Raw genomic sequence first — 23,237 nt, 5'->3', positions numbered from 1 at the left:
TGCCTATAGCTGGTCGAAAAGCGATCGAAATTTTTCCTCATGATTCCACACTTTTAGAATTTCCTTTCTAAAATTACGGTAAAATAGTCGGCAGCAGTCTGCCTATCCAATTAACTACAAATTTAAAGGTAAAGAACATTTTTTACCTTTACGGTTTTAAAACCCTTTACAACTAGTATGTTTAAAAAGCCATTAATGAAAAAACAATGTGGTTTTCAACAATTTACAACTAGCAGGGCTTCAGAGCCATAAAAAAGGACATTAGATCTACGCTTTTCGTTTGGTAATAAGCACCGCAATTAGCTTATGGTTGAGCTGTATTTTGTCAAGTAAACCGAGGAATGTGGTTTAATTAGTTTATTTGGTTGTTTAATCTATCGTAAGAGATGGAAAATGCTAGACTTTTTAGTGATAAGCAGCTCTATGGTGCTATCATACATGCGTGAGTGAGAGTATCGTATTCTAATAGTTCAGGGTATAAAATCGGGAGTCCAGCACACTGGAAACATTTCATGTGCGGAAGTGAATTGAGGTAATATTGTGGTGTCAACACTGGGATTTGAACCCCTGTTCTGTCGGTCATGAGATTGATATATTAGCTCGCTCGGCTATAAAATGAGCCCAGCTGCTAAGGAACTAAGTGGCGTCAGTAGGTGGGCCTAGTTGGTGCAATGAAATTTTGGTTGTTTAACAGTATCAAGTAGAAGCAGTTAATAAACGTTTCTTCTAACAGTTAAAAATTTGGATACCATCTTATTTATTGTTATTTGTCTGTTTTGTTTGAATGTGGGAAAATAACAATTGAATTAATTGTTATTTAACCATTTTTACCGAGAAATTTTAAACAGTGTGTTTGAAAATGAATTTCGCCTGTAACGATTTCAGGAAAAAATTAAGTGCTCAACTAAGAGTAAGAGTACTCTAAGAGTCAGAAAGTGCTCAAAATTTCCATCCCTAGATTCCATCTTCACACACACAAAAGCGAGTTTATGAAAACATTATAATTAAATGAATCTCTTTGTATTTAAAATCGTATATCTAATTCATAGTAGTTTATGCTTTGTTAAACATAACAGTAAATCAAAAATAAGATTTTAAAAATATTAACATTATGTTAGTTTTATTTGGTTAACTGGTGAAACATAAAAATTTTGAGACATTGGGATAAAACTTTTATTTCAAAAAATTCACATAAACATAAATTAGTTATAAAACAACAAAGTTATTCACAATCAATTTGTGAATTCCTCCCACCAAGGAACTAATATCACAACTTGCGTAGTTGCATTAAAAATCAGTAAAGGCACTTAATATATTTGATTTATACACATAAATTTCTGTATCATTAAACAGCGTATGTACAATTTTAAATAAAAATGCTTCGAGCATTTACAATGAAGAAATAAGATATTTATATTCTTATGACATTTCAAAACTTAGTACTTAATATATATATTTGTCTACATATACTTTCTTTGAATAATTTTCTTTATACCATTATGAAAACATAAAATAACATTTGAGTTTAAAAATTAACTTTTTAAATATATTTGTCACTAAATTGAAAAAAAAAGAACAACAACTTATTATTAGATATTTTGCCATTTTTTGTTGATGTTTACAATCTATTTTTATTATTAAATGATAAATCAAGATACAATGAATAAACATACAGTACTAAGTTTTATTGAACACTGTATAAATACAGTCAGGTATTAGTTCATACGTAGAAAGTAATCTAGCCTTTCATAATTTTTCAACTTTTTTAATTTATAGATATCAATAAAACAACAAAAAACATCATAATGTTTTTTTTTTATTTTATCAAATAAAATTATGATACAAAATATCAAATTTATAAACAATTTTCTCAAAGATAAGATGGAGATTGAGAAATTTCTATTTACGGAGAAAACTTTATACTGATTAATAGTCGATGTTTTGTACAAAAGTGAAGAAAATAAATAAATATAATAAATACGACATGATATAAATAGTTTATGAGACATGCTTTTTTAACGCAATGTTTTTCGGCAACTAAAAAAAAAAGAAGAAAAAAATACCAATCTGCGTCACAAGAGTAATTCAATATTGTTTTCAATATTTTATAAAGAAATAATTATTTGTTGTTTGCATCTTCATAAATTAAGGAATAAATGTAAAACTATGCGAGCATTTTTAATGTATTTTATAATTACAGATACGGAATATATACGCATTAGCTTATCTATAGACATCTTTTTTGAGTTCTCCAGTGTAAATCTAGATATATTTATATACATTCCTCCTTAGTTCAGCAAATATATTGCAGTTATATTGTTATAATAAATTATCAGCAGTTATATTGTTATAATAAATTAAATTTTAAACAATGCATATCTTTCTTAATAGAAACACAACAAATTAATTTAATATGAAATGAAATGCTATATCTAACAGGACTTTAATGAATTTATTGCATATAATATTAAGAAATATTGTCATCAGATACTCTATGTACGTAATAAATAATTTTAGTGTCAAAATTTAATTAGTTCGAAATATCGTTAAACTGCAAAATTCATGACTTACTGCTTCATGTCAAGTAACTATAGCAGATTTAATCTGCTTTGATGGAAATTTCTTAAAAATAATCAATATATCTAATAAGTAATTTCCTGATAATCATCTTATCGTCAAAGATTATGACATCATATCTAGGTGATAAAATTCTTTTAACGTTTATTCTTTGAGCTTCATGCAAAACATTTCCTCAAAAATTTTTAACAATATGATTAATCTATTTACATTTTTGTTGATGTGAACGTTATAGTATCCCTTTTCATTGTCACAAAGAATGACATAAAAGTCATAGCCTCCAATTTTATTAGTTAATAAAATTTGCTGTTCATATTGTTCATTGATATAAAATGCGTTTAACTAACTACAATATATAAAAAAAGATTTACGAATGTCAATCTCCATGATTCAGAATATATTGAATGCTTTCGAATTCAAATTTCAAAGCTAAATTAGTTTTAAAAAAGCTTTGTATATTCAGGGAAATTTTTATACCAAGCACACATCTGAAGCAAATTACTAACTATCAAACTATGTTTAACTTTTTGGGGATACAAGAAATCAGTACAGGTACAAAAAATAGATTACAATAGAAAATTTTTGATTGTTTTTCATTGGGATTTTACCGAATCAAGTAATATTAAAAGTTATGCAATTATTCCTGTTTTTTCTTGGATCGCAGAATGTCATAAATGCTACAACATTCAAAATTACAAGCTACATCATTAAAAAGTAAATAGCTCATCTATATTTGCAGCTCACTGTAGTTTAAGTCACTGCAGCCACCGACAGTGTAAAAAGATCTATAATCTTTTCCTAGAGGGCTGCTTGTGTAGGTAGGGATTCCCCATGTAAGTGTTCAAATCTGATACACTACCTACTTCTTTCATTCGCCTCATTCTCAGACATAGCAGGATGCACATAACAGTAGAGAGCAGCAAGCAGGCTAAGAAAGCAGTTGTTACAGCTGTTAATGCTAGCACAGGTAAGCACATAGTACTACTTTGTACTTCATCTAGAAGAAAAAATAATCATCGAGTTTATTTTCAAAATAAAACATGAAATGCACTTTATGAATGAAAAATAATTAAAGAATGACAACCAGAAGTAAATCTTAAGAAAAGGTGGATTTTTCGATAGAGAATTATTGAATATCATTTCTGAGTATCAGATTGTTTAGGCAGCATAGGCAGCCTCAGCGCAATTCTTATCCCATTTCCACCAAAATACCATATATTTCGAAAGTGTGTAAACTACAAATCACAAATTCATATTTAAATAATAAACAAAAATGCTGTGAAATTTAAACGAATCATCACCGAGGTCAAAGTAGAGACAAAATCTCCAAAAATTATTTTACTTGATGATGAAGTTGAAACGAGCGATTCTTTAAGAACTAAAGGAGAACATATTTCAGTTCCGTTAGATAAATTAACTTTCTATTATTTTTATCCTTACTTGCTCAGATGAACTAAATAATGATTAATCAGAGATTGATAGTTTGTAACGGAACAAATGATACAATTTCTGATTGATGCAATCGGAGGGTGCGATATTGTGCATTTAAAATGTTTAAAATGCTTTATATTAGAGTGAAATGCTCCTCAATAATTTGAATGATACAAAAAGCTGGAAGGGTTTTAAATGTTTTGAAGAACTCAGGATATACTTAATTCATAAATTTTAGAAATTCGAAGTCTCTTATTACCACTTACCAGCTTTAGGTTTTCCTAATTCAGACGCCTCCGATGATTCCTGTAGCACTTGCAAAGCTTGGAATAAACTTACGTTTTCAGATGTTAAAGAAGAATTGTCGTTATCAAGTTGTAAGTCAGCTGATCGTTTTGCAAGATTTTTCCAGTGACATCGTTGAGCCTTTATTTATTTGGGAGGAAAAACAACAATGAAATTTAGAAATAGTAAATTAATTATATTATTTAAGCAGTATACAGTTTCAACACAATGCACAATTTTACAGTATATATGTTTCAGAGAATGACCGAAATCAAGAGAATGTCGATCGACTTTCATCGGTGAATGTCAACAATCACATACTCGCTTTGGTGAATGTCCGAAATATTTGTAATATCTGATTTGATATTAATTCATTCGTTGATATTATCTATATATATATTTCTCTTACACTACGACAAAAAAAAGCCTCATTACAACTCCCCGAATGGCAACGCTGGAAAATCGACCAATGTTTGCCGCTAAAAATGTCACATGCCAAATCTAGCTGAGATGGTTCAACATATAGCGCTTTTAAAAACGGAAACTGAAATAACCAGAGAGAGCATAAGCTAGGCAGAAGTGAGTAGTCTTTGTCGATAGATCTCTATTTTAGTATTTTGTCGAAAGCGCTTTTTTTTTTCTCACGAATTTCTATATTACGAATTTGTTTGACGATTTTTGATTCATATCACGAATTTATTTGTTTTACTAGAATTTATTTGTTTATGCAGGTTTTTCCATTGCAATTCACTTATTTCAATTTTTAATAGACTTAATTATAGCCAAAATTTTAACCTTTTTAAAGCGATATCAGTTTTAGAAATTTTGTCTTAAGATTTTATACTATAGCACATTTCTAATAGGTTTAACGAATTACATGTCATTTATTTGAATTCAAATTTATTTTAATGACTTAGTATTTACTAAAAAGATGTAATTTTTTTTTTAAAAAAAGTTGTTACATGGATTTGAATGATTGTTTTGAATTCTTAGAATTTTGTGCATTTGCAATGTACCTAAGTTAGTAGCGAGCGAAGCGAGCTTGGTTTGCAAAGCAAACCATATAAAATTACGTAGCAATTTTCGGGGGTTGGCGAGCGTTAGTGAGCAGGGGGCGCAGCCTACTAGCTATATTTATTCGTTGATATTATTATATTTATTCAATATTTTAATATCTGCCGAGGATAGATTTGAAGAAGCAGCAGTGTTCGGAGTGTCGGACAAATGTATACTGGACAGTGGCACCGAACCTTTAAAAAAATATCATATTAACCAAAACGACTATGTGATTGTTAACATTCACCGGTGGAAGTCAACAACCACCAATTTCTGCCATTCACAGTAACATATACACAATTTAAGCTACACGTTTTTGCTTAATGGTATAAATTAAAATGTAGGCTTGTCATTTGCTAAAAATATTTTACTTTAAAGTATAACATACTAAATGTATTGCTTTTAAGAAAGGACTTCGATTATTATAATATAGAGCAGTGTTTCTCTAAGTGTGGTGCGCATACCCCCAGGGGGGTACTAGAACAGTTCAGAGGGGGCACGCGCTCTTATGCGAGATATCTTGCACCAAACGAAAATTTCAAAAAACTTTATTTGAAAACAAAGCTAGGTATGGAAATTTAAGATTATGTATTTTTCTTTTGGCTACTTTTTGCAGAGTTAACAGTTAATAATTAGTGGTGTTAACAGCCAGTTCTGATTTTTAACTTTTGTGCAATTTTTTTATAGTAAAAAATACATTCATTTTCTTATTAGTGGTACACCGCGTTACGAAAATATTAGAAAGGGTACACAAAAGTCATAAGTTTAGGAAACACTGTTTTAAGGTATGACATACTAAATGTATTATTTTTAAGAAAGGACATCAATTATTATAATATAGAGTGAAAAATTGTGGAAGAATATAAATATGATTAAACTAAACACATGAAATATTAGATGCCAATCTTATTGTAGGAGCTCTAGTATAATTTATGTCGATAAAAATTTAAGATGTAACGATGATAAAATTAGATGATAATAGGCTTAAACAAGTTTGAGAAACAAAAAAAAAGTAATTAATTATTAGTCAGTTTCCTCTCTAACGATTGTAATCTAATCTCATCAATCGCAATTTTTTTTCTTCAAAATAAGATACTGACCGATAGGATTTGGTTTGCTTTATGCAAGTGAATTACTGACCTTAAATAAAGACACACAATACTCACTGAACATGTTTGAGAGAAATTTTCTCAAAGCATTCTTTGGATTCAGTGCAGAAGACAAAACGAGGGAGAACTAGATACTACTTTGAACTGTACAAGCTTTCTAGACTACCAAAAATTACACAAATTAGTAGTTGTAACAGACCTCATATTTCGAGAATCTCAGAAAATAATCCATTGAAGAATTTAATATTTTTAAAAAAGCCAGGATCATTTTGAGCTAACTAAGATGGTTGGATGACATTAAGAAATATGAAGACTTTGAAAGTTAAAAATAGAAGTTTCACTGCAGGTAGAAGACGCTGGAAAGAGCGTGTAGTAGAGGGGCCTGTAAGAGGCTGTTGCGCTTGTTAAGAAGAAGAACCTTTTTATAGCAGAGAATATTGCATCAGAACATAATGTAAGGGATTATTAACGGAGTATTTTGCAGTAACTTACCGGGCATGTTCCATGGCACATATGAACATCACATTCTAAATAGAGAGCTGGACTGCTTGTAAAACGAAAAGCCTTAAAATATGCATAGAGTGCAACATGATTTGTTCCACCAGCACTGCGCACTCCACGAAAAGGACTCATTAGCTGTTCCTTGAGAATGCACCTATAAGAATAAGTGTGAGTTTTTTTTAATGCACTTTAACTGTTTAAATATGTACTTAATGCTTGATTATTTTCTTTACCCATTAGCATCGATAAGCTGCAGTTTTTTCTTGGCGCCATTATGGGCATAGCAACTACTGACAGCCACATCAAATTCAGCTATAAGTATATGAATAAAAATAATTAAAATGTCAGTCATGATTAATGTTAATGTGATAAAGCGTTGCATATATGTGTTAATTGGTTATTATTCATACCAAGCAAAATTATTAGTTTAGATAAGAAAATGTTGGCAATATTTATCAATTTAGCAATTTTATCAAATTATTTTACACCCTTTCATAAACGGATTGATAATGTTCTAAAATTCAGTCGTAATAAGACACGTAACTGGGTTTAATTATAACGCAATCATTATATCAAGGAAAAATAATCAGTTAGAAAGATTCGTTTGAAAAAAATTTAATAATATTATTGTATTTACTAGACTGTTTAGTAATACCCAGAAATCACTATATAGTAACAAATTTTTAATAAAATAGTAAATATTCACAACAGTTCTAGCTGAATTTCCGTTGTTTGTACAGGTTGAAAAAAAGTAAATAATCAATAAATCGATATTGATCAGTGCTAAGAAATCATACATAAAACTGTAGACGTATAACGACACAATTATTTAAGTTGAAACAATTCCATTTTTTATTCCTCATTATTTGTTTTTCTTCACGGTGGCTTTACGTTATTAGATTAAGCAATATATGTTTTCATAAGTTCATTCCATCAAAATAATAATTATCTTTATTCAGTATCATTTGGCAAATAACCATCATCAACAATTTTCTCCGGAATTTATCACTTTCTCGGGCCGTAAACCGATTTCCACAGCACCTATAGTAGGTATCTTGGTACCAATATTACTATATATTAGTTACATACAAAAGTTTTGAGACGATATGTTTCTCTGCTGTAATTTTTCTGTATGCAAATAAAAATAAATTTGAAATTTTTAATTTGATAATTTTTAATTTTTTCTCGGGGCTCTTAATCTTAAAAGATCTTTAAGATCTTAAGAAATTTAACACTTTTTCAATCCTTCCACTTTTTCAATAATTGGCCAACAGTCGATTTTGGAATTCTAAACTTATTAGCGAAAGTAGATTATGAAACTTTTTCTCAGCTTTTTTACTAATCAAAAGACACGTAGCCGTTTCATCAATCAAACGCGTTTTTTCTCCAGAAATTAATGCTAAAGCTGATAAAACAAACACCAATATTTTCACTTTGGAATTAAAATTCTATCGCTTTAAAGATTTAAGCAGGAGAGTTTCGCATACAGCTACACGGCTGTAAGTTAGTTTCGCATACAACAACCCAGCTGAATAATTTCCCAGCTTTATGTTCGGAACATCCTCTGTTCTAGAAAATTTTAGGAACATAAGAATGCGTAAAGCTAATTTGCTTAGCTGCGCAAAGTTATCAAAAGTATCTGCATACAGCTTGTATAGAAAGAAAATAACGAAATCATTATTTAAAAGACAGGAACCATATTCGAAACTACATATTTAGCGTGAAATTCGTTTGCTCTGACCACAGAGTTATAAGAACACTTTTGCGTAAGTGATTATTACAAATATTTAAATTAAATATTAAAAACTTGAATTATGACAATTAGAATGCTCTGATTCTTAAAGTTTGTACTCACTGCTATCACTTTCCATATGAATCATAAGGGTCAATGGATCACCAACAGTTACAGGTCCAGTTAGACGGCCTCCAGATGGTCCAAAGCCAGTTCGAACTTCCATGTAGCATTGAGGGGGTGAGAGAGTAACTAAATATGGACTAGCTGTATTTTTTCTAAATAAGAAGGAGTTTGTTATAATAACTTAAAGGATCCACCTTTTCCATTTACAACTTACAAATATGTTAAAAATGTAACTAAAAGTAGTAATTGATGTAAGGAGAAAAACAGCAAATGTCAGTTTTAATGCAAAAGTGTTTTAATGCAAAAGTGTTATAAGACATACTTCAGAATGTGTAAAATATGTTAAGCTCCTAGCTTTGAAGTCTCAAAAATGTTTTAAAAAATAAAGTTACAAATAAAGTGTACATAAGTGTGGAGATTAATCTTTGAACAATTTTCACTTTTGTAAATAGTCTTGTAAGTTTAATTGTAGAATATGAAAGTTCTAAGAGCGTACTTTTCAGTTATTGGCAGTAGTTTATTGAGGGTAGTTTAAAGTTTTAAATGTTTTAAGTGTTACTAAGGACTAATATGTTAATTAAGGACTTACAATGTTTTGTAATTTTCACGCATTTCTCAATATTTTCAATTGTGAGCCTTATCATTTATCACACTTTTTATTATCAAATGTTTTTTTAAACACACTTGGTTACAACAATTCATTTACATACTTACTTTAAATTTATTTGAAAATTAAATATAAACAATATGTAATTGTATATTTTAATTAAATATTTATATATTATAATTATTTTTCATAATATTAATTATAATCTTATTAATACAGGATTAAAATCGCTTGAGATGAGCAGTATAACTATTTACAAATTATTCAGGTTGTTTCGCTATGACCGTCTTTAATGTATGTATTTTTTGTTATCCTTGTTAAATGGGTTAAAAGTATACAGATGTAGCTTTTAAAAGTAATATTTAAATTTAAAATGTACGTCGAGATAAATCAGGGAGAAAGTAGGGAAAATTAATTAATACCATTTCATTTCTTCGAGGAAGCAAAAAAGCGACGAAACGCTATTATTAGCTAAACTCTTTCATTTTTATTTGGAAAAATATTTTCGTTGGTTTTAATCCCATTTTTACTGTAATAGACCTCATTAATTATTAATCAGATTTCTATAAAGTTCTTTTTCCTTTTAAATATTAATTTTAATCCCAAATGTTAATGAGTTTGAGCTAATTTTCAACATTTCAAATTTGCCTACAGAAGGTTTCATAATTGCCATCTTTTATATATTTTTAAAATCATTTTCATAAATGAAATAAAGACTATGTACGTTCGAGGCCGGGAGTTATTATTATTCAAGTGAGGAAGGAACAAAAATGCAATCGAAATCTGCAGAATCACTGGCGGAATGAGTTTAAATTGCCTCCTCTATCTCGGAAGTGTTTGTAACAAATACCATTCAACTTTTCTGTTTCCCCTGGCAATAAAATAGTTTTTGGTGTTCTCAATCATGCTTCCTCAGTTGTGATTCATTGGATTTCGATTGGGTTTCGTTTTTTACTCGCTTTTATATTAGTCTTAGACTTCCAATGTGAGAATTTTCTTACATTATTTAATTTAGAGAATTTGTTGTTTATCTGAAACCATACGTAAGTGAGAAAAATGTTCTTACTCTACGCCAACGACTGGAAAGGTAACAGTTCTTCGGAATTCATAACCATATTCACAAGTCACTTGAAAATGCTCATCCCAATCTTCTTCAATTTCTGGATTATATTGAACAGTGATTGTGTTCCACATAAAATGATTTCTGTCCTACAAGATTATTTTGTGCATATATTGTTATTGAAATAAACTCTCTTCTACATAAAACATAAATAATTCAACACTTTATAGCTATTTATTAATGTTACAGTATTTCCCCATATAACCTGACATTTTACTAGAGTTTATCTATAATTTAATATCGGAGAGAATATAATTTACTTATGATTTAAGAATATTTATTTCCAAAGATAGTCTGGACAATTTCATGTTGACAATATTATGTATTTATTAAAAAAATTTTAAAATTAATTATTACTTTATAGTAAAAAAATAGAACAGGATTTTTTAAGCAAACTATTCCATAAAATGGCGCATTTTGGTTGTCAGTTTCTAATTTTAGATTTTGAAATTTTGTCCTTGAATTAACTATTGTAATACCAAGAAAATATTAAAATTATACAGTTGTATAAAAAATTAGTTGGGAATGCAGATAAAGAATGTACTGATAAGTTAACGAAGTATATAGTTTACATGCACATACATTTAATAAAAAATATTTATTTCTTACGATAAATGTCCTTGAACATTGTATAATAATGAAAATGTCTCATTAAGTTACATCAGAAATATGCTGATCATTTATAACACTGCGTTCTATTTGAATTAGGTAAATAAATTCGTTAATTAATAAAATAAAAAGTAAAAAAATAAAAAAAAACGAACATTATAAGAATTATAATACATGAATCATGTTCAACTCGAAATGTTTATTTATGAATATTTATAAAGCCAATTAATGATAAAACATGTCTTACCGGAACTTCGTTTGATGAGGGTTCAAATTCTGGTCTACCCAAAGTACCACATCTGTTCAATCGAATTGAAAATTCGTATCTATCATGACCTGATCCATTGACGTAGACGCAATCATTGTCATGAGCATATCCAGTGCTGTAGACCAAACCATCAAATGATCCATTGAATTGTATAGTAATTTTCATATAATTGCTAAAGCAATCAGCTGTTACATCTAGAGAATGCATCGGAAAAAAAGAAACTTATTAAAAAAACTCACAAAATTTTTTTTAATTGGTGAAATTTTTAATTGAAAGTAGATTGTTGAAAATGAAATATTGAAACATAGGTACATAAAATTGCTGTACATGTGCCGAATAGCTTACATTTGTTGTATCTATTAATTGGATGGTGTCTTTATATATTTTCTAAGCAAAATTTATATTGTTTATTCAGTAAATAGCTAATGCTTTTTTCGCAAAGTTAATTTTTAGGTTTATGGAAAACCGACCAATCTAAAAGACAGCCGACCCATTTTTTGGGGTTTACACGATTTTTAATGTTCAACTCCGTAGCCTGGTAATTTTGAACTCAATCCAGAAGACAAGGGAACTCTTGGATCAAGTATTGGGGGAAATTTACCCTCGGGGAGGACTTTTTGATGGAACTAACACGCCTTTGCGTTACACGGAGAGGAAAATCACGAAAGCCTCTCACGGTTAGACTGACGGAAGGGGAACTCTAACCTATGATCCGTCTACCACTAAGTATATTTTACGTTAGTGCTGTGGTCGGTGCAAGCTAGATGCGGAATTCATATCGACCAGCCATCTTTGGGATTCAAACCCGGTTCATCTCATTGGGAGGGGAAATCTCTATCTCCTAAGCCATCACGGCTCAAAACAATATAGTTAAGAAATATTCCCCTAGTGAGCTTTAAAGACGTAAAGACGTATTGTAGGAGAGAGAAAACTGTAAAAGGAAAAAATATAAGGCAGCCTTTAGAGTAGCATATTAAAGTGAAATATCATATTTTAAAAGTAAGACAAACAAAAGTAAAAGCACATAACACATAAAAGAGGATTTTTCTACATTTAGACTTATCTTTCGAAATCAATATCCCTCGCTTTACTTGTGAATCATATAAAGAAAAGTTTAGAATAAACATTAAAAGTTTAAAAACTGTTAATGGCAAATGCATTATTGCATTTATTAAAAATATAATTTATTTTAATTATTATTTATTCATATTGTTATTAATATCGTTTTTTGAAACATCAAATCGAATTCTGTTCGATGTCTTTTTAGTTTTATTTATAAGCTATCAAATGATGAATCAATAGCTCTTCTCAATGTCTATTGAGGATGATTATGATGTCTTTCCGATGTCTATTAACCAAATGTTTAATATTTACTTCAAGATTGATGGTCACCTGATATTGTATTTTGCACCATATTTTTAAATTTATCAAGCATACGGGCATCTACAAATTGAAATAAGAAATACTAATATTTTAAAATTTGCTTGCATTTTTCAAAAAAAAAAAAAAAAAAATATATATATATATATATATAGCCATGCAATTGGCCTTTCCCGCTTTTCAAATTATTGATCATCTGTCTTATTTTTACAGTTTTAAAAATATTAGATTAAATTTTCAAGTTTCAGAAGCTCAGTTTTGTCCATTCAAGTACTCAATTATAATGCTTAAAAAAATTGGCGAATATTATGAAATATTTGCTCTAACAAATTATTGGAAGAAATTTTTTTAGTTTTTTAAGAATTATATGAGCATCAGTCAATGAGACTTGTTACAGAAACTTACATTCAACTCGTGGTACGTCTCTTTCGTGTTGGAATCCAAGAATTACTGGTGCTGATTGATCATTTGCTGTTGCAGGAGGTATGTATCCAGCACCCGGTATAGGAGGGTATACAGGTTTAGGCTGTTCAATGAGCTCATTCTCATTGGAATCAACATGATTTGACGTCGGAATTCTGCTTCCTTTTGGGATGAAAGCAGACCCTTCTCGTTCCCGAAGTTCTTCACTACTTCTTTCACTTTCTGAAAAGAAGTAAACGCGAAAAATCACAGTGAGTGAGATTCCTCTCTTTCCGGTTAACTTTTAAATTAAATCAACACTGCGTAAACGGGAAGTATACATACATAAAAAAAAAGAAAAATTATATTTTACTTGTCAAGTGGAGTGTAAAGCACACGGAAGAAATTTATCTGTTAGAGAGGTTCTCTGTTAATACGTAAACATTTTAAAACCTTCTGGAGCCAGCAAGCACTGTAAGAGCTATAACTGTCAGCCAGCAAGCATTTTTACCTAAATTAGACTGATGATTTCAGTAAATTTGTAACAATTTAGCAGCTTAGATAGAGAGAAAAATTTTTACTGCAAATTCATGCATAAACGTTTCCTCCTAGAGTTATTAGTTTTAGTTAAAGCGTTTTTCCATACATGACTCAGTAAGTCCATTTTTTAGTTGCTTCTTTTGAGTTTTAATGTATACAAATTTAGTTTCCCGATTACGAAGCGTGATTGTGGCAGATGCGGATATTTAGAAAATATTTTAATGTAATTTTCATTGATTGAATGTCTTTGGAATGATTTCCAATTTTTTTTTCTCTTGATTTATTAGGTTATTTTTGCTTTGCTATTTGTCTGACGATTTTTAAACTAATAACAGAACCACTACACTGGTTGGTTTAATTTATGCTTTGTTTATGCTTTGGTTTAATTTATGCTTTGTTTGTAAAATTTTTTTTTTAACCATAACCGTTTCTCTGTTTTACAAAAAGTGTTTCGGTATGTTTAGTGTTTTTACATTGTTGTCGGGGGCTCAGCTCATAAGAATGTCATAGTCATTGGTCTAAAGGTTTACTTTAAGAATTCATATTGGATTTTTACAAGAAACACTTCTAGAAGTTTAAGGCACTCGAGGCTAAAGAAGAGCTATCACCTGCAGTCTAAGCTCAAGTTGATTCTCAATGGACTACAAAATGGAAATGGAAATTACTACAGATCCACAGAAATAAACATCATCTTTAATATGTTTTATAAAATTAAATATTAATTTAAACAGTTTAATTAAGTTTAGTATATTGAAGTTAAAATTATAAAATTCAGTTCTTTTTTTGTTTACCATAAAACCATACAATTTTACCATATATTTTGGTTACCATTTTCTTCTTGATGATAGTTTGCATTAAATTTTGTTAGAATCCTAAATATAATGGTGTAATGTTTACGATTTAGTGCTATTTATATGCAATTTAGTTTGCTCAATTTAATTCATAACAAACGCACGGAAAAAAAAAGTTGATACTATAGTCTTCAACACAGACAGTTTACTTTGACAAGAAAAACAATCGTATTATTTGTACAATATTCAATTATAAAAACTAAGTGTTGACCCTATTCATTAATAACATACCTTTTGAATCCTCTTTATGTGTGGATCCACGAACTACGTGATAGTTCCCATTTAGAAAATCCCCATGGTCAATCTCTCTGCTTCCAATCTCGGAACTCGATGGGGGTTTGGAACGTACATTGTTTTCTCTTAGAATAGTTGTAGAGTTCCAAGATGCCATATATCTCTCAGCACTGTTTTTAGAACTGTCATAATGACTGGTGTCACGATAAAGAGCCGGCTTAGAAGTGACTGAAAGTGTGCCATCTGATGGTGGCGTGACTTGGAAGACAGGTACAGGAGTAGCGGTTGTTGCTACAGCGCTTTTCGAAATTTGAAAAATAACCAACCAGAATGCAAGTAAGGAATATGGATGACTAGGGAATGGTTTGGATACCATGTTCAATTAAAAGAATGCTATAAATTGAAGGTCTAAAAAGAAAAAAAAAAGAATTACGTATACACACTAAATTGATGAGCATCCTCGTTAAAAAGATAAAAATAAGAGTATGGAAACATGAGAAGTAATATGAATTGCTTCTCTAAAAAGATTAAAGTATTACCCATGCAAAATAAATTAATGAACACACCCGAGAAAAAAAATACTACGAAGAAATAAGAATTCGGAAATAGATAAAATGGAAACTTTTTTTCAAAATTTTAAATTTAAATAAAATTCTGAACCTTAACTACACTTGAAAATAATGTATTATACCTTTGAAAGTAAAGTTATGTAATTGACATTCGCTAAAAGAAAAAAACTACTACCATTGGAAATAAATTGCCTAATTTTATAACAAATGCGAAATTTTTCAAACATTATCAAATTTTTCTTAACCTAAGTAGTATAAGCCAGTAAATATGTGTTTTACTTAAAAATCTCTCTATTGTTTCATGAAATACGCATTTTCATAATTGCGTAAAATTGTTTGCTTAATAGTTACATAAAAATGCGCCATGACATTGTTTTAACGTTTGATTTAACTAGCGTTTGATTTAAATTCTTAAGGCTGACTTTTTTTAGATCGTTGGCTGCATATGAATTGGCATGTTAAAAAGAAATATGTTCTGTAAAAATAGTCATAACGCATTTCCCATAAATTAAAAATTAAATTAATATTTCCTTTATTCTTCAAGACATTTTGAATTTTTAAAGCTAAGAAAAGTGACTCCAGCAATAAACAATAGCCAAATCACAGATTACTTATTCATTCTTGGAGAAGTGTTTTATAGCGTTTAAAACTTCAAATATTCTTTACGATTTGAAACTGGAAGGATGAGCACCGTTGGGGGTCCATCTCCTTTCAATTTCACATTCCTATCTACATTCTCAATTTATCATCCGCATTGTTGAAAATCTGTTTTACCAAAGATAACTGCCATGTGTGTATCAGAATAAAGAACAATTGCTTCTTACTTTGGAGCTCCATAGTCTCCATTTCTAAACTGAATATGTAATTTTTAAAGTGCGATTTCCCTGCCAAATCATTGTATAATTTTACATTAAACTTATTATATTATATGTACAAGAAAATGATCTGCACTGAAAGGAAAGTAGTTCTTTCAACATAAATTCAACAAATATTTCACCTCGTAGCGATTTCTACAGCACATTCACTGACATTTCATTAGCACGTTATTAGAAAATTCCTGGAAATAATGTCAAACTACTATAAATAATGTTAATAAAAATATACCAAATGCCTACGATTATCATTTTAATCATATCCTTATCATTCCTATAATTTAATCGCAAAAATATTAACTATTCACGTAATTAATTTTCCTTAAGAAAATGTATTTTATGTTTAGTGAAATAATTGCATAATTTTATTCGCTTACTTGCTAATATCTAAAGAGGATATTTTTTGAACTGAATGCAATATAAGATGACATTATATTAATACGACTCTCTTTTGTACTATTCACTTCTTCCTATATTAATGGAGAATTAAAATTACGGTTAATTTTTAACGAACACAATATATTTAGATTTTATAATGCTTCTTGATATCAGTGTAATGGAATCATTATAATTATGAGAAATTCAGCACTGCTTAGTGTGTGTTCGATTTTTAACTTGAGATTTTTAACTAAGCAATTTATTATTTAGTTTTATTTTGTAGATTGAAAAAAAATTGTTTTATTTGAAAAAAAATAAATAAAGAATTAATTATACTGTAAAAAATTTTGACTAAAAATACGGTATTAAGTACCTGCACTTTGGGCTCATGAACAGTAAAATCTCTTTTACCATTAAATATTATATCCTATTTTTTTTACATTACTATTTATGTAATTAGAGTGATTCAGTGATTTTACGTAGATTATGGTATATCAATTTTTTTTATCTTAATATGTTCAGGTAAAAATAGATTTTATGGTAAAAAGTATCGGCTTCCTGAATGCGGGTACTTTTCACCATAATTTGACCAAAGATTTTTTACAGTGTATCACTAATTTTGCCTGCGCTGAATTGGTAAAGTATTCATGTATAACACGATTTATTCAGTTAAAAATACCTGAAAAAAACCTTTTTTTTATTTATTAGAATAATAATATAAAAATCATTGCTACTTTCAAAATGAATAGTGATGAAAAATTAAATTTAGACTAATTTCAATGATAATATAATCAAAACGAATTTACAAGACTAAATAAGTAAAAGATGACATAATTGATGAAGTTTTATCCTGAGAGTTTGGAGTTTATGGTTTAATCATCAAATATTTTTATAATTCGTAGGCTCTTTTGAAAATTAAACAGTATCATTCATTGATTTCACATTTAAAATTGATTAATAGGGCGAATTAAATTCAATTTATAATTTCGTATTAGAACGTGGTTTTTAATTATAATGCCTGTATACTAGGAGACAAATTTCCTTTTGATGTAAACATCAGTATAAAAAAATAAATAAAATATGAAAGTCAATTTAAAAATAAGAATATTTTTGATAGTAAGAATATTGTGTTCTAGTGAAATAATAAAAACCATTGCAAAATAAGAGAACATTAATTAAATTTACTCCTAGTTTTCTAAAATAATTAGCACAAAAAAATACATTTATTCAATTCTCATACTTATCGACTTAATTTTGTTTAAATTTGGCTTGGTCAATTCCCGGCGAAAGATTAAATTAGTTATATTTTTTTAAAAAAATATAGAAATGTTTAATATCTTCTTAAATAAATTTGTGAAGTATCAATCATAATAAAATAAAAAAATGGGTTATTTTTAGATTTATGTAACTAAGTAAATGAGATTTTAAAAACACCTTAATGATATAAATTTACTAATGATATTTTGACTAAGGACTTTTAGTTTTGATATTTTAAAATTCATACTCCATGAAATATTATTTTATATAGCTCTCTGAAAATCATTTAATACAAATTCTTTCTATACTTCGCTTATGTTTGTGGTATTTGGGACATTTTTTAAATTTCTCTTTATTTTAAGCATTTTCAAGACATTACAGCAATATTGAAGCAAAAAAAATTCATTTTTTCTTTAAAAAAAACAAGAGATAAAAACTTTAAGATAATTTTAAAAGTAAACTATTAATTTCTCTTTTATTTAATATAAATAAATTTCATTAATTCTATACCAATTTGATTAAAAAAAATAATTTTGATCTATATTTGAAAAAAAGTAGATAATGTTTGATATATAAAAAATAGACTACGTATTGTATCTTAGAAATTTGGTTGAAGAGTTTAATTTCTCATTTTGGGTATCGCAGCTTCATGATCTGATTATAAAATAAATACTCTTATACTAAATTTTTAAATCAATAAGGAAACTTACATTTTAAATAAATGTTATAAAAAATTTCCATATTTAGAAAACAAACGAAATGGAAGTAATCCAGTGTCCAAACTTTCATTCCTAGGAAATTACTAAGAATTCATTCATAAGAAAATGTAAAAAAATTTGATTGATAGGAAATTGATAAAGATTTCGTGTTTAGGAGGCATTGATAAAGGTTTCCAAGAAATTGATTTGATTCTCCTAAGTTGGTGCAAAATACATGACTACTTTTGCGTGCTCCGATTCTTATAGTGAACTAACCTGTAATAACAGCGAATATATAGTGAATTTATAGGGAATTTATAGGGAATATATAGTAATATATAGTGAAATCAATAATTTTGATTGGCAATGGGAGTGGGGTTCAAAACGTATTAAACCTATTTATTTGTTTTCCTTTGACGCTTATATGCTTTAGATTTTCTTGTTTTTAATCGTGTGCCATATATAGAGTAACACAATATTTAAAACTTTTTTTAAAAAAACTCCAATAAAAATTTATATATATTTATAATCTCAGAATAATTTTTAAATTTACATTTGTAGTCTCTCCGAAATATTTCAGTATTTTAAAAAATTCTCCTAAACCATTAACTTAGACATTTAATTTGCAATTTTCAAATCCAGCTTAGTTGTTTTAATATAAATTACTTTTTAAATCGTAAGATTTGAGTAAAATGTTTTTACATTGCTCTAGTTATTTTAAAATCTGGTTAATAATTAACTGAATTTATAATCTTATTCTTTAAAATAAATTTTTGATTAAACTACTTTCTTTTTGCATTATTTAGAACAATTAAAAAGTTATGATATTCAAAAAATAGTTTAAAATACAATATGGTTAGAATATTGTAAAATGAAATATGGTGCAGTTTTTGGATTTAAGTAAGATTTCTTTCTACACTATCAACATAAATAAAAATTTATTGAGATAAATTGAAATAAAAATTTAGCAAATTTAATTATTAAACTAATTATTGCATTCTTTTAATTAATAATTCTGTGTTCTTGTTTTCGCTGTAGATTAATGATTTTCATATTATTGAACAAATTTTGGTGCTCTTTTAAATTTATTTTAAGCATAAGCTTAATTTTCGTTTTGCATTTTGAATTTATTAGATATACGCAAGTCATTAGATAATTTCCAGAGGAGCAAAAGACTAAAAAAAATATTTAGGTTAAAAGTTTAAAAGCAAGATAGAAGATATTTAATTTATCCTCTCATCAAATCCTCTCATCAATTTAAGGTTTCTGTACTGTTTTGGTCAAAATTTTACGCATGTAGTGTGTTAAAATTTTTATGTTATGCCAATTTTTTATTGCTTGAATATAGGATTTATCAGTACTAGTCTTTATTAAATTAATATTTTTATTAATATGTGATTCTACTATGATAGTTAGAAAGTATTGCAAAATGTACGTTGAAGACAGAATTTTCTTTCATGATATTTCTATTTTTTAAAAAAAATCATATCTTTTTAATGCATTGTTTCCAATACATAATAAAATTGAGTTAGAGATAAAACACACGCGAACCTACGTTAAATCGATTTCAACATACACTTAATTTATTATTCTGAATTCACTTTTCATTTTAAATGCATGATTTTGATTTAAATTTAGTTTCATTTTAAATATAAAATAGCATTAAAATGTGGCGAATCTGATGTTATATGTATACTTGAGCACAGTTTTTATTTTATTGCAAATCATCAAAATATTGGCAATTTTTTTTCAGGGGATAAAAACTTAACACTGTGTAATAACTTTTTAAGAACAGTTTAATTTTATTAAATTATTGTATAATAAGTACTTTAGATATTTGCTCTCTTCAATGTAGCGTTACTACATTGCCTAGATCAAAATTTTAATATTGCTGTGTATTTTAATTTTATTTACTTGTAATAATATATTTTTATCAATAAAGTTCAGATTTGTTAAATTAATAGTTGAAGAAAGAACTATATACTTACAGTTATATATTTTGTCAATATATCCTGAGTAAGTCAAAGTTGAGAAAAATCACAATTTTTTTTAAAAGTCACATGAACATAAATTCCAAAGCTATCCGTAAGTAAGTCCCAATGGGCCGAGAGTAAGTACAGCGATAAATTGCACACAATTACAGTTCTGAAGCACCAGTCGAAATCACACAGTTTGCCTTAGTTTGAAGCGTGTCAGATAGATTTATAGCACACATAGAATTAGATAATCAATTTGGAGGAAAATGAAAACCATCCTCGGATTGGTTGATGAGTGACTAATTTTTTGTTGAAAAGGGGAGGAGTTATTTTTGATCAAAAACAATGACGAAACGATACACGTTATGGTTGAAATGGAGTCTTATGTGATTAATTAAGACTAAGTGAAAACCAAACTAGATTTTGAGTTTTCATTTTCAGCTTTTCAGAGTACGTAACAACAGATTGTGGGCACGGTTGCAGAACATTAAAAGCGGCATCCCTTTGTTTGGCTTCTTCTTTGTTTGTATAGGAAGGATTCTTTTTTTTTTGTTGCTTAGGTGGCTGCAATAATTTAGAACAAAATTTGGTTTCATTTTCTAGGAATCTCAGATTTATTGTTGTCATTTATTAAACAAGCGGCATCAACTTGGTATATAGTTGAACAACGAGATATTTTTTTTTTCGAAATATTTGGTAGTGATGAAATCTATTGTTTTCTTGAGTATTCAGTAAAAGTGAGGAAAAAGTGCTTATTAAATTTATGAACAAAATATAGAATTATTCTTGATTGACATAATGTTCTATTTAACACATTTCTCAGAATCGAATACTTTCAGTTCAGAATCATTTCAAAAATTCAAAATTTAAAATTTTCAGATTCTAAATTATTTTTTTAACAAATGAAAAATTTTAAAAATTTAATATTTTTGCGAACATTTTAGTAATTTTAAGTAATTTTAGAAAATATTTTAATTATCTCGTCCTATCCTATAAGGTATAAAAACTAATGGTACTGACTTTTTATGCTTTATGGATTGCATAGTATTCAATAGCATTTTACAATATTTACTTAATCATACTGTGTAAATATTGTAAATGTATGTAAATCTATAGTATGGTTTATTTCCGAAATTATGTATAATCTTGTTAATTAAAATTAATTGTTTTTTTTTCAATTTTTTTTAAATAATAAAAAGATTATTTAATACACATAGGATTCAAATAATTTTTTAATATTTATCTCTACCGCGACAAAATGTCTAAAGCACGAAGTTAGGACCTTCAATATTTTTTTTCTCTTTGTAAGCTTTTTTCATAAATTTATATAAATGGATCAAATATAAAGTCGGCAATCGATTATATAAATTTAGAAGACTTTAATGCAGGTCTGTATTTTTTAATAGAAGTTTCAAAGTCTGAAATGACTTTTGATAATATTTACCTTATGAATTTTTCTCACAGATTAAAACCAAGGATCTGTCTAGGTTTTTTTTCAAGAGGTACAGATTTTGTGAAAATTGAAATATAATTTGTGAAAAATAAAAATTACATTAAAAAATCAATACAAAAATATGGTGATTCTGAGACAGTTTGGCAAATACTTATTCAGCCAATCTCTTTTCTGAGTTTTTATACGCTAATACTTAAAACTGTTAAATAGATTAATAAATGATATTTAAAAGTAATATTTTAAATAAATATCTTCTTTATAAAGACAGTTTACAATGAAAATTCTTATATTTGCTACATGGTTAAAACTGTGCAATTCAAGTAACCCTTAAAAATTATTCACTTATTCTTATTTTTTTTTTAAATAGATAAAAGCAAGCATTTAGAAACAAATTCTAGCAACTTAAGATTGTTTACATACTATATACATAAGTAAATGAATTTAATGAATTATAAATAAATAAATATTTATCTCACATAAGCGAGCTCCACATCCGAGCTGCTAAATTTGTGCAATTTATTACCCTTTTCTTCTTCCTTTTGAGATCTAATGAAAATCTAAACATTTGAAAGCCATTTCATGAACTGTTTGAACAGTTCACCGTCGCAGAACTATCCATATCTATAATTTTAAATACCTAAATAGGTTTCAAACTCTCAACTCTAATGCTAACACTGCAAAGGTGGCGAAATTGGTTGCTCCAAAATGGCGGCTAGTTCAGCTCCCTCAGCTTAGCGAGGACTGCGTCACCAAATTTCTAAAGTTATCTGAAACCACGTGTTTATTTTTTTACTGTACTATAAAACTGCGTGTTACTATAAAAATAAATAATTGAAAATCAATAGTAATTGAAATAAAAAGAAGTTTTATACTAAAAAGCAAAATGAATGAATAGTACTAATTCGTTGAAAGGAAAATGCCAATATAATAAAAAAGAATGCCAATATTATTATTGACGCCAATGATAATTAATTTCGGTAATATTTACTAATTAAAGTAAAATAATGAGCTATGCAAAAAGCAAATAAATAAATAAATAAATGAACAAATAAAAATAAATAAATAAAAAAGGACTGAGTCACCAAATCAGCATTCCTGAGGATATTTGAAACTACGTGTTTATTTTGTTTATCGAATTCTTTTAAAACGTATTTCTATAAAAATTAATTTAAAATAAACGGTAATGAAAATGAAACAAAAAATTAT

General features: G+C 28.0%; 1 protein-coding gene across 1 annotated transcript; it reads right to left on the bottom strand.

The window, feature by feature from the left end:
* Nucleotides 1-1,569: 1,569 nt before the first annotated feature.
* Nucleotides 1,570-20,930, bottom strand: LOC107450935 (uncharacterized). Its single transcript, XM_016066878.4, has 10 exons — nt 20,591-20,930; nt 14,826-15,236; nt 13,207-13,446; nt 11,401-11,615; nt 10,491-10,633; nt 8,815-8,969; nt 7,193-7,271; nt 6,951-7,113; nt 4,275-4,434; nt 1,570-3,574 (listed from the first exon to the last, which is right to left on the bottom strand). The coding sequence occupies exons 2-10, from the start codon at nt 15,202-15,204 to the stop codon at nt 3,363-3,365; spliced, it is 1,746 nt and encodes a 581-aa protein (XP_015922364.2). The 5' UTR covers nt 15,205-15,236; nt 20,591-20,930; the 3' UTR covers nt 1,570-3,362.
* Between the last annotated feature and the right edge of the window lie 2,307 nt (nt 20,931-23,237).

Source organism: Parasteatoda tepidariorum, chromosome 7 (assembly GCF_982258835.1).
Source record: "Parasteatoda tepidariorum strain Cologne lab strain chromosome 7, Ptep-v5.0, whole genome shotgun sequence".
NCBI lineage: Eukaryota > Metazoa > Arthropoda > Arachnida > Araneae > Theridiidae > Parasteatoda > Parasteatoda tepidariorum.
The sequence above is the reverse complement of the archived record's forward strand: the minus strand, read 5'-3'. Positions and strand labels throughout refer to the sequence as shown.